The sequence below is a fragment of the Notolepis coatsorum genome (assembly GCF_963971535.1).
Source record: "Notolepis coatsorum genome assembly, chromosome: 10".
Lineage (NCBI taxonomy): Eukaryota > Metazoa > Chordata > Actinopteri > Aulopiformes > Paralepididae > Notolepis > Notolepis coatsorum.
In genome coordinates this window covers 134,723,066-134,735,925 of record NC_140174.1, presented here as the reverse complement: position 1 = coordinate 134,735,925, position 12,860 = coordinate 134,723,066, and the positions used below count along the sequence as shown (strand labels likewise).

Sequence of the window (12,860 nt, the reverse complement as noted above, 5' to 3'; positions counted from 1 at the left end):
GCTCTTGATATACAACTGAATGGACTGAATGAATGAATGAATGAAAACTTTATTTAACAGATTGCAGAATGGGTACAATACAGTACGGCTCAATACACACAATTGTTAAGGGGATTACATCAGGGTCCCCCATTTTCAATTCATAGTGGGCTACCTCTAGTCTAGACAACAGTTAAATGTGAGTTCTTAATTCTATTCAAACAGATCTACAGATCAAACTCTTCAAGAATGTGTGTGAATATACCCCACATTATGCAATGATGATTAAATAGTTTTGGAAGAATCACGGATGGGACTTTAAAGCAAACTTTAAAGAAAATTGAAGAAAAAGCAACTGTAATGATTGAATAACCATATAACTAGAGGTAGTTTAGACACATGCAGAAACAGACATTGCTATGGCCGAATTATACTTCTGTGTGTGCTGCCGTCACGCTGCTTTCTCCGACCATCATACCTACACATTGCCGCTGTCGCCCGACATGCGGTGACATCTTTGACCAGCTGCACACAGACCTCGTCCTGGCCTCCGACGCTGGCAGCGCTACCCTACCCTAGCCTAATAAAGTCAGCTTTACAGTGTCTTCGAGGTTTTAAAACTGAAGCTACATCTACTGTATATGGGAATATAGTTGATCTATTTCAGTGTTTTCCCCTCTACTTTTATTCAAATCGTTCGAGGTGTTTGGCACACATTCTCTGTGTCCCTGCTGCCATGTCTGATTACAGTGTCTCTGTGTCTCCCACCCAAGGTCCTGTCTGAGGCCCAGCACGAGCCGGGCACCTGTCTGTTCTATGAAGAGTGTGGTAAAAATCCCTCACTGGGGGAAACTCTCCTTCCTCCCATTGTCCCCTGTGTCAACCACAGCCCCGCTCGAGCCCTCAGGGGAGAACACTACCAAAAACTCAAAGAGGTTGGTGGCTGCTGCCCGGCGTCTTCCTGCAGACAGGAAAGAGGGGGCGGGGGGACAAAGGACAGGACGGAATAGAGAGGGAGTGTAACAGGGAATATAAATGAAATACAGTCTGAAAGGTGAAAGTAGAAAGGAAGACGAGAGTGGAGAAAGGGCGATGATTTTTAAGCCATCAATTTTAATGAACAACAGCAATGTGAGTCTTGAAGTCAACCTAACGTCTGTTCCTCTTGTAGGTGTGTGCCATACTGGACCGTGGGGTGGACAACACCTTTGCCTGCTGCTCCATTAAGCAGCTCAAGTCCCTGCAGAAAAGTCTGTTTCTGTCCAGGGCCATACTGAACCGCTGCCCCTCCTGTGCTGACAACTTCGCCCACCTTCACTGCATCAACACCTGCAGCCCTAACCAGGCCCAGTCCATCAAGATCACCAAGACTGTGAACATCACTCACCTTGGCGTGGACAAGGAGGCGGTGATCGGCTACCAGGCCTTCCTCTCAACCACCTTTGCAGACGGCGCGTTCCAGTCCTGTAAGAATGTCAGGATCCCAGCCACAGGAGGCTTTGCCATTGGTACCATGTGTGGCCCCTACGGGGGCAAGCTGTGCACCCCCCAGCGCTGGTATGACTTCCAGGGAGACTCCAGCAATGGCCTGGCCCCCCTGGACATCGACTTCATGCTGATTCCTGAAGGAGACACAGAGGGATTGCCCACGGGTGTGGTTCCCTATAATGGGAGGGCTTTGAAGTGTAACGAGACCACTCCGGCCGGAAAAGATGTCTGCTCGTGCCAGGACTGTGAGGAGTCGTGTCCCTCTGTGCCAGCTCCCGAGGTCCCCCCCGGACCCTTCAGACTCATGGGGGCAGACGGCTTCCTGGTGATTTCTATCATCCTGCTCTGTTTCCTGCTTCTCTCCTTCCTGCTCTATATGCTTGTCTCCTACTGGGTGAAAGATGCGGAGAGAGCGAAGGGGGAAGGCAAGGACCAGAACGGGAACGATGTGACTGAGCAGTTGATCCACCCCTCCGAGGTGACCTGTGCGGACCGGAACAGCCTGCTCGCTCAAGAGTGCCTGAGCTCCCTTTTCCAGGCTTGGGGAACTGTCATGGCCTCACACCCCCTTAAGGTTGGTTCCCCTAGCTTCGACTTTAGCATCTCTAATGGAATAAGTGGAATGTACTGTATGCAGGGTTCGTACGGGTGCTGGAAATCCTTGAAAATGCTTGTATTTCAATGTGGTGGTTTCAAGGTTTGAAATGTGCTTGAATTGTGTATAAAGTGCTGTAAAGTTATTGAAATTGTAATTGCACTGTATACTTTCATAATAAATCGCTATCTGACTTAATAGTTAGGTTTTTAGATAAAGAAATACAATTCGGAGAGCGCCTAATTGCTTTCGCCTTTCACGCAAAAAGAGGAGTCCTCTCTCGAGCCTCGCCACGGCACCCCCGCCCCTCCTGAAAGCTTGCTTTAATCCCAGTAACGTTAGCAAGCTTATTTATTTTTTAAAAACGTTAACAAGCTAGTGAGCTAGCGTTGCCACAGACGGCTATGTTTATTGTTCATGTTGACAACAACAAGCGACACCGTAAGGTGAGTTAATAAATTCACTCTGAAAATCTGCTCCGCTCTGATAAACGGACTCTTCGGTCAGAGCGTCCAGTCTGCACAACTTGAGTGCGCTCGCTCTGACACACTGAAAGCCAATTTACCTTAAAACAAATTTCGTTTTGCTAACGCCATTATGCATCGGAGCTGTGGTTTCGCTGTGATCAACATGACTAACAAGCAAATCAATTCTTTCTATTTTAAGGAATGTTCTGTAGGATATGTCGGCAACATAAGAAGCCAGCTACTAGGGGTAGCTGTTTGTGTGAAATAACAAGAGAGGAGACTAGAGCATGTGTCAACTGTGCGTCTGTATTGCAACCAATACCGTGGGCATCATATAGCTTACATCCTGGTCCCTGCTGGGACGTACCAACTGAACACACCACTGTGGAGGGTTATATAAAAATTCTAGGTTGATTTGATTTTGTATACATTTTAAGGCTCAAGGAGCTGATTGACTGCCTATCTCAAAGACTGTTCTCTTATTTTGCACACTTTCAGTAAATATTTGATTGAAATTTAAGTTTTATCTGGTGATTATTTGAGTGATTGTTTCATATTGGCTCAACCAGGTTATATAGGATGCCATGTCTACATCATTTTGGTTGTTTATAGCACAATCACATCTGATTTAATGCGATGGAAGAAGTGAAATTATCATTTGTGTAAATATTTAATTTACCACAGCCGTGTAAGATGCTGGAAAAGCTTGAAAAAGCTTGAAAAGAGCTTGAATCTTGCTTTGGAAACGGTGTATGCAGAGATATCACGCAAATAATCACCTCATTAAAGTTGCTATAGATTAAAAAACAATAATACATCCACCAAGCTTTTAGAAATGTGTGGAATAAAAGTATTGCTTTTCCCCCCAAAATAATTATTGATGAATGAATGTTGTGTGCATGTATCCCCTCCTTACTTCCCATTTCCCCTGATTGGATAAATGCTGGTCCATTAAATGGTCCATTTGCATGTTCTTGGTATCTGATTCTAGGGACATCTATGGATCTCAGGGAATGTATTCCCAGTGTCAGAAATACTGTGTCTGTTACTAGGCTTGAGTAAATTGTAATGAACCAAATGAGAATATAAATTGAATTTATTTTTTATTTTTTATTTTTACTGTGAATAACACCATGCTAAAATTGACCAGACCTGAAAAATCTAAGCAAATGAATAAAGGGAAGATGATTAAACAGAAGGTTTTGTAGATACAGTACTGAATTCTGCCATCCGGACACATGCAATTTGAAATATGATTATAGAATATAAAATATCAGGGCGGCTGGGTGGCGCAGCGGACATTGCGCTCGTCACCAACGCAAGAGACACCGGGTTCGAATCCGGCTGTCGGCGTTGCCTCCGGCTTGGGCCGGCCGTCATACTAACTCAATTGGCAGAGTTAGCGGGTGGAAGTCGATGGGTGGTAATCTGAACGTTGTGGACAGCGACTCCTACAGGTCGGTTGGGGGACGCCTGCACAGCAGAGACAGGAAATGGCGGGGGTAGTGTGAGCCTCCCACATGTTACACCTCGCCAATGAGAGTCCGCGCTGGCAGGTGAAAAGATGTGACAGGCTGCCTCCTCGTGTACCGGAGGGGACACGTGATGCAAGGCTTCTATCCTCCCTACAACCGGCCAGTGGGGGGCATATGTGAGCAACGTTCAAGACAGGGGAGGGGAGAATTGGCACAGCGAAATTGGGATGGGAGAAAAATAGAAAAAAAGAGGAGGAAAAAGTGGATACAAAAAAATGAATATAAAATATCAGGCCTAAAATGGTTATGTGATTAAAATGCGATTAATTAGATTAATTAATTACAAATCCTGTAATGAATTAGATTACATTTTTTATCGCCTGACAGCACTAATTATAATTGAGAGTAGACCCGTCAATGTGATTCTCTTTGTGGAAATGTGTGTGTTTCATGTGTGTAGACACTCATGAATCAATTCCTATTCCGTTTGACTCTAGGTGCTCCTGGCATCAGCCATAGTTGTAGCCATCTTCTCTACTGGCCTCATGCACATCGAGCTCACCACTGACCCAGTTCAGTTGTGGTCTTCCCCCAACAGCCGGGCCCGCATGGAGAAAGACTTCCATGACAAACACTTTGACCCATTCTTCAGAACTAACCAGCTGATCCTGACGGCACCGAGTAGCGAAGGTCACGTGTACGAGTCCTTGTTGTTCGGGACGCAGAACTTCAGCGGCATCCTCTCCAAAGATCTCATTACTGAGCTTCTGGAGCTCCAGTTGAGGATACAGGTGAGTCACGCGTTTACAATGATATCCCTGTATCGTGGAATATGTAAAAAGAGAAATAGAGTCTGCATGTTAGAATGCTCCCATTACATTATAATTGATTCAATCGATGTTTCAACTGCACTGTCCTTTCACAAAAATCTTGAAACGTTGATTGAATAAATGGTTTTGAGAGTATTCTAACAAGTCGTGCAGACTCTATTTTTTCCATTTGACTCTTTCTTCTGTCCTGTGCCTTGCACACATCTTTGGGCGATATACATGATCTAACATTCCTTTCTGTATAATGTGATATGTAACAATTCAAATTAATTCAAATGACAAAATAATAAGTCTTATGTAAATGCGGTCTTCTATATATTCATACCAACGTTATCCTACATTTGCTTATAGAACATAGAATTCTGGTCTGAAGAGCTGAACCGCACGGCATCTCTGAAGGACGTGTGCTTCGCGCCTCTGAACCCGTCCAACGCATCCTTGACGGACTGTGCCGTCAACAGCCTGCCCCAGTATTTCCAGAACAGCCTGGACAACCTTAACAAAAAGGTCAACATGACAGAGCTAGGAGAGACCAAAGAGGTGGACTGGAGGGACCACTTTATCTACTGTGTCAAGTAAGATCATGATGAATGATGAAATTCAACGGTTCACACTTCACAGTGGAGTTCACTGAAATTCAAAATATAGGATAACCTTCGTTATATTTCATTAGCTACGCTTTTCTGCTTCGCCGATGGGACAACGGGCGAAGCAGGGCGCGTAGCCCCAACAAATGCACCCCCTGAGGTCCCCTTCACGACCATCAGAAAAACATGGGGTGGGGTCCGGCCCCTCCTAACGAGGAGCGGAGGGAAGGACGCCAATCATGCGTAGTGGGGCGCAGTTACCCCAAAATGCACAAGGTGAGTAGATAATGCGAAAAACCGCTGTCTACCTCACCATGCACCCCGCCAGCCGCCCGGCAGCGGGATGCAGAAGGGGTTCCAGCTCCAAGAGCCGCACTTCTCCTTTACAGAGGCGGGGTCCCCGGCCATGGCCGCAAGACAGAACCCCCCCAAAGGTCCTCACCCGGATTTACGACAGCGCCCTACCCCCCCCCCCCCCCCCCCCAGGGCCACTGTGCTTCCTATCGAGCCGAGAGGGAGTGCGCACGTGCTTGACCGATGAGTCACAGAGGGTGCCACGGGGGCCAGCTGTCCGAAACAGCTCCGCCGCGGCCCACCCCCGGGTGGACCCCCCCCCCCTGTGACGGCAAGCCTGCCCCACCCATTCCCACACCGGAAGCTCCGAGCCAGGCCTGCTGGGGCCTACAGGTGACCAGTACAGCAGAGCATGCCTGACACCCGGTGGACACTAGGTTAAGACCGACCCCGCCCGGCACGGCCAGGATGAGTCCTGTGTCCCGTAACGCAGCTGCCCCCCGTAAAACAGACAGGGGGTATGCGTTTTGGCCGTAAGTCACAGAGGCGCTAGAGGGACTGACCGCCCGAGAGCAGCATTCCACTGGCCTGTGACCACAGGCCTGCCCCGTTACCCTTCCTTGGGGGTCCATGGCTGCGTCTAACCAGACGAGCCCTCTCACAGAGCCCCCCAGGGGTTACAGGGCATGACCAACCTACAGGCTGACCAATACCTTAGTAAGAGCAGAGCTCGATTGTCTGCCTGGAAAGAGGGAAACCTATTCCAAAAAACCCTCTTCCCCATCTGTACGCATAAAAAACGCTGTTTCATGCCGTTCCGACAGATCTGGGGGCGGGCCTGGTTCCCAACGGCAGTGTTGACAAACACCCGGAACCCGGAAGCACTGACTTCCAACTACCAACACCTCAGGCTGTAGGGGGGCAGAAATAGGCCCACTACCCCCCACCGTATTGGCCCGGCACCCCACGTTCAAGGGGAGTCGGCGAAGTCCGCCACGTGAGATGTGACACAACCCAGTGGCCGAGGTCCCACATCAATGATCGACCAACCAATTGAAAAACGATCTTTTCATTTCAACTTAACAGATTGGAGAACGGGTATCACACCGCACGCTCAATACACCCAGCTGTTAAAAACGATCAGAGATGTGGAACTCAGTCTAAAACTACTCGTCATCCACCCATATACGAGTCGGGGGAAAAACACAGCACAGTGCCACTGTGCGTTCTCGCACCCCATATTCGGGTGACAGGCAGGGCCACAATGCGGGCAGACGTCATCCCCCTTTTCAGCAGGAGGGGGGGCTGTCTAGCAGCCTACACCGAGGATGGGAACCTTCACTACGTCTCCACTTAAAATCAACCGATCGGGAGACATGCGTGGCATGGGTCTGTGAAAACGGGGGCAGACCCTCAAACCAGTTCCGATTGCTGGGACCGGAAAATCGACCTATTTCGCCAACAAAATTTCAGAATGAACCGATTTTGTCTGGTCGTCGTGGCTGTGGCACCTGCTTTATCACAGCAGAGCCAGAAACAGCGCAAGACGAAAAAGAGCCTTGAGTAAACAACTCGAACCAGGGAAGTGCGCACGCAACTCCCCTGGTTGCTAATGCCAGAGCTAGCGAGGGTCCCCATATATCCGCAGACGGATAGCGGGGAACCCCCTTTATGCAAAAAACAGATATGTAAATACAGCCCAGGCGCCAAACTGCCTGGGTGGGACTTCCATGTACACGTCACTACGTGAGGAACGTAGCGCCATCCCTCCCCAGTTTAACATACAAGTGACACCTGAGTTACACTTGCCACCATGTCTAAAAAACACCAGGCTCCGTCACGCCGAAAGAGAAACACCCCCTTAGAGAGCTTTCTCTCCCCAGACAGTATCATATCACAATATGTACGAACAGACTCAGGCGGTTAAAACCCTGCAGAGTTGAGAGACATACAATATGTCACCACCTACCTTCTCCCAGTGGGAGCGGCAACGCGGCGTGTTGCTCGTGCTCATGGTTGACCAGAGGAGCTGGATGTAAGATATTTAATGAATAAATATAGTACAGCCCCTCACATCAGGCCTTCTCCCGAGGGAGAAGACCGAAACGTCGTATACACATATGAATAGATTGTAAAGGACCCCCTTCAGGTATAACGCTGGTCCCATACAGCGGCTTTAATGTTATTATAAATAACACAGACTGTAGCGTCACTGAACAATATAGTATCAGACACAGTCAGAAATCATACCAGGTATATTCTCATGGGGGATAAGACTAAAACACACACGATTAAGTTCAATGCCCCCGCCGAGTGTAACGCCAGTTCCAAGTCTTCAAATAAAAAGAAATGGAACCCCAAGCACCGCTCGCAGTTCTCCGGGCTAAATGCCAGGAGGCAGCGGGGTCAAATCATATTACAATAATAATAGAATCGGTGGGGCACTTGACCAAAACCAGCACACCAGAAAGTCATTTTTACTTTACTGAAAAAGGACCCGTCGATGACAAAAAATGCAAGACCTGCTACCATTGTGCCTCCCCACAGGCGAGGCAAAATGGTGTTAAGCCGTCTAGCATCATATCAGGCATTTTCTCATGGGGACATGACTAAAACGTCATACCACAACAACATGATTAAGTTCGAGGACCCCCGCTAAAAGTAACGCCAAAACCAAGTCTTCAAATAGACAAAATGGAATTTCAAACCACCGCTTGCTGACCCTCGGCTAAACACCAGGAGGCAGTGAGGCCAAATCATATTACAACCATAAATATGTGGTGGGGGGTCCCGGACAAACCTACCCTACAACAGTCAGTTAAAAACCGTGTTGATAGAGAAAACATACAAAATGCCTACCACCCAGCTTTTCAAAACCCTATGAGAAAAGGTAATCGTGGCATCGTCTGGTATCACATCAGACATGGTAACGGAGGAATAATTGCACGTTTGTTGAACAGAACCTGCCGGTTTGACCCAGGCTTTTTTATTTACAAAAAAACAATATAAGCAACAACAAACATAAATGTATATACAGTGCAAAGAATAGAGGAATTATGTACAATGTGGGTGAAAGGGGGGAACCTCGCCGATCCTCCATCTCTGCGCAGGCCACCGTCACCTCGCCGATGGATGAGCCAAAGAGCCCGTCATCGGAGAGGGGGGCGAGGAGAAGAGGCAGTCTTCTGCGTTCCTCCAGGGAGGCCTGCTCCAACCACAGAGCCCTGTGGGTCAGAGTCGCCAGCGCCTGCATCTTCCCGGCGGCTATGCTCTGCAGCTGTACGAGATGCAGAACAGCCCCCATGGATTGAGCCACAACGTCATTGTGAGCCACAACGTCATTGTCGTCCAGGCTCAGCAGCTCTCCATTTGACACCAGTTTCGACATGTATGCCGAAATCTGGGCAATGTTGCTGGTTGCGGCCAGGCTCTGTGTGGCGGCCATGTAGGTTTTGTCAGCCCACTCCGCCAGCTGACGAGCCAACCTGCCTTTCGGCACGGCCTTCAGGCTGGGGTGCCACATCATTTTGGGACATAGGACGGATGCCAACGGTTTGTCAAGCCGTGGCACACCTGTCGTCATCCCCTTCTCCATCCCCTCTACCTGGGTAAAGGGGAGGTAGGCCTTGGTCAGACCCCTAATATGTAGAACCTCCCGGCCCGTGGCAACATATGAGAGGACCGAGGGGAGGGCCGGGCACAGCAGGGCGGGCTTGCCACGTGGGCCTCCCGTGAAAAAATTACCTACCAGGTCGTCTTGCGGAGGTCCTGGTAGCGGTACCGCCGCCATCACTTGTGGAAAAATGATGGCCATCTCTTGACGCTGGACAAGCTCCTCTTGGGCGATGTCCTGTAGGGACGGGTGGTGTACCTGCCCCGCCTCCAATGACGACACCGACATGGGGATGTCTGCCTCGTCGTAGCTGGGCCCAGCGTAGGCCTGGTGAAAGGCACCGAGGGCCCCTAGGTGGGGGTCTATGTCGGGCTCGAAAGCCTCCGGCCCCGCATACTCGACCTCCACTGAACCTGAGGGACCACTCAGGAGGCTCCCCTCCCGGGAAAGACGCCTGGCCGAAAGCCCTCGTTGTAGGTCCACAGTGCTGGACAGGCCGGCGTCCTCCAACGACACGTGCAGCTCGCCGCCATTGCCGCCGCACCCGCTGTCGTCTTTCATCCCGTCGAGTAAAAGCAATGGACGGTCGGGGCTCCGTCGCCACGAAACGGCGGTCCAAAGGAACCCCCGGGCGCGACATGGCGACCTGCCGAACGAAGCGTCCCGGGAGTCCCACCGAATATCTCGTCAAATCCATTATTTTTCTTTCTTATACAACACTTCCCCAGCTAACTACACGTTCACACTGCCGAAGTCTTATGAGCACCAAGTTTCGTTGAACAATGAGGAAGGGGGAGTTGACCAACCACACCTGGGCCCTCATTTATCAATGTTCGTACGCACAGATATGTGCGTAACCCGTGCGTATGATCATTTCTAAGCAAAGTGTGGGACTTATCAATTTGAACTTTGTGCCTACGCACAGCTCCGACCGTGCGTACCTGGCGCCCGGTAGTAGAATATGAATATTGCAACACGGAAATAAGCTTCCGTGCATTAGTTTCAACACTGGCGTGTTCTGTATGGCCCATAATTCATTATAGTTCATTGTAAAATAGCGACAGTAGTGTAATTATTGTCAAACCCTATAAATATAGCATTTGGAATAGGTCTTTCTCTCCGAATGAATGCAGCATGGTTTACATATAGCGTTATCGGGTGCACTGACTGCGCTGGCGGGAACTGTTTACAGAGATAGCAGATAGGGATGAATGAATGAATGAGGGGCAGTCTAATTGCAGAGAAAACATAATATTAACTAGAGTCCACTACCCGAGACACCTCCTTCATTTGTACCACAATTTGGGACCCAAATTGGAGCTATAAGCTTAAAAGCTTTTCCGTGCTTATTTGAGAGGGTCCAGCTGCAGAGCCGGAGAGCAACGCTCTCAGGGCCAAGATAGCACTTATACTATTTTGAGAGAGACAGCAGAGAGACAGACAGCAGAGAGACAGACAGACAGACAGACAGACAGATAGACACTGTGTGTGTGTGTGTGTGTGTGTGACTACTAGTCTCCTAGTAGAGACCCCCCCCCTCTGGACCACCTCCTAGTAGACACTCACCCCCCCCCCCCCCCCCCCCTCTGGACCACCTCCTAGTAGAGACTCACCCCCCCCCCCCTCTGGACCACCTCCTAGTAGAGACTGTACGACCTGCTGCGAGGAGGAGGGGGAATTGCAACCACCGCAAGCTAAACTTAACCCTTTCACTGCAGTACACGGCTGTAACCAGAAAAGGCACACGTTAACCCTTTCACTGCAGTACACGGCTGTAACCAGAAAAGGCACACGTTAACCCTTTCACTGCAGTACACGGCTGTAACCAGAAAAGTCAAGTCATTAATCCTCATCTTCGTCTTCTTCCTAGAGAAGTCTCTACTAGGAGGTGGTCCAGAGGGGGGGGGGGGGGGTGAGTGTCTACTAGGAGGTGGTCCAGAGGGGGGGGGGGGGGGGGGGCTGAGTCTCTACTAGGAGACTAGTAGTCACACACACACACACACACATACACACACACACACACACACACACACACACACACTGTCTATCTGTCTGTCTGTCTGTCTCTCTGCTGTCTGTCTCTCTGCTGTCTCTCTCAAAATAGTATAAATGCTATCTTGGCCCTGAGAGCGTTGCTCTCCGGCTCTGCAGCTGGACCCTCTCAAATCAGCACGAAAAAAGCTATAAGCTTATAAAACGATTTAATATGCTAAACTTCGTTTTAAATTCTTTAATTCACATTTGTTTATTTCATAAAGATTTTCCCGACATAATGCTACCTCCCCCGACCAGATCCGTGACTCTGTTGCGATACAGATGAATTATCTACTCAGAATAGTATAAAGTGGCTATCTTTTATGCTGTAGATCACTGCTGGTACGTGCGTGCAGAACCTTTATTTCAGCGGGGACTGTACGTGTTTATTTGATGTTACTGTACAATATATGTGTGTATTAAAAGATGGAGCTGTCTTTTATTGTAATATAATAATTATTAATATTAAAAATTATAATAATAATTTATAGGCTACCTAATACCGACATCAAAATAGATTGTATGCCTCTATGAATCATATTAAACCATGCAGGTAGAAAATGTACAGATAACTTTAATCCCTGCATTAATCGAACGTTAAAAGAACGAAATGAAGAAAGGCATTCATATTCCAGCATGCATTAATGACACCAACGGCAAACAGTGGTTAATGGTCTTTATTAGTGTTTGCGGTGTCCAGGCAGCAATGGTCTTTTAGGAAGTTAATAGATATAATATCCGACATCACCGTGTACATGTCTGTCAGCCTGTCGTGTATTTCTCCCATAACACGCTTTCGCTCGGTTTAGTAAATTTTTCCACATTTCATGGGGGTGTTCATTACCGTATATGGTTAATTACGGGCGGTTCTATATGCAAATACTTAAAATCGTGCACGAGCGCGGAGCATAGGGCGGAGCATAGGGCATTTATCAACACGGAGTACTTGCCGGTGTGCGTGGGACACGTCTACGCACGTGTGATAAATCCCGATTTTTCTGTGCGTACACACATTCTAAATTCTGTGCTTACGAACGAAAGTAGAACACTTTCTAAGAATTGTTGATAAATGAGGGCCCTGGGCTATAAGCTGGCCGGAGGTGGGCGTGGTCGGACAGATGGGAGGTGCATGTGAACGTTTTCAGTTGACACGCAAGCGCTGAGTGTAATCCCATAGGCGAAGCAGAAAAGCGTAGCTAATGAAATATAACATGAATGTCTATGGTGCATGTACTATTGGAATAACCATAGCTTTCAAAATTTTCAACCGATTTTCAAATGGTTTGAAACAACAATCTTGCAATACTATTATCTCACATAGCCCCGCTGTTCCTGTGTAGCAGGACCTGTATTGTACATACATCCACTAAGTAACTAACGATTATCCTAATTATAGTCATAATATTGTCATATCTTACAGAAAGGTGATCCCACGGGTTCTCGTTTTGAGACTACGCGATTAGAGCATCCATATAGGCTGCACAAAAGTCAGGCATCT

At 48.3% G+C, this 12,860-nt stretch overlaps 1 protein-coding gene across 1 annotated transcript in view; it reads left to right on the top strand.

The window, feature by feature from the left end:
• The window catches only part of npc1l1 (NPC1-like 1), a gene marked incomplete at its 5' end in the record, with an annotated part of 51,432 nt that overhangs the window by 1,270 nt on the left and 37,302 nt on the right, over positions 1-12,860 (top strand). Inside the window, 4 exons of the mRNA XM_084323192.1 lie at positions 753-914; positions 1,151-2,041; positions 4,502-4,795; positions 5,186-5,409. Coding sequence (XP_084179318.1) covers positions 753-914; positions 1,151-2,041; positions 4,502-4,795; positions 5,186-5,409 — 1,571 coding nt within the window. The remainder of the gene's footprint in view (positions 1-752; positions 915-1,150; positions 2,042-4,501; positions 4,796-5,185; positions 5,410-12,860) is intronic.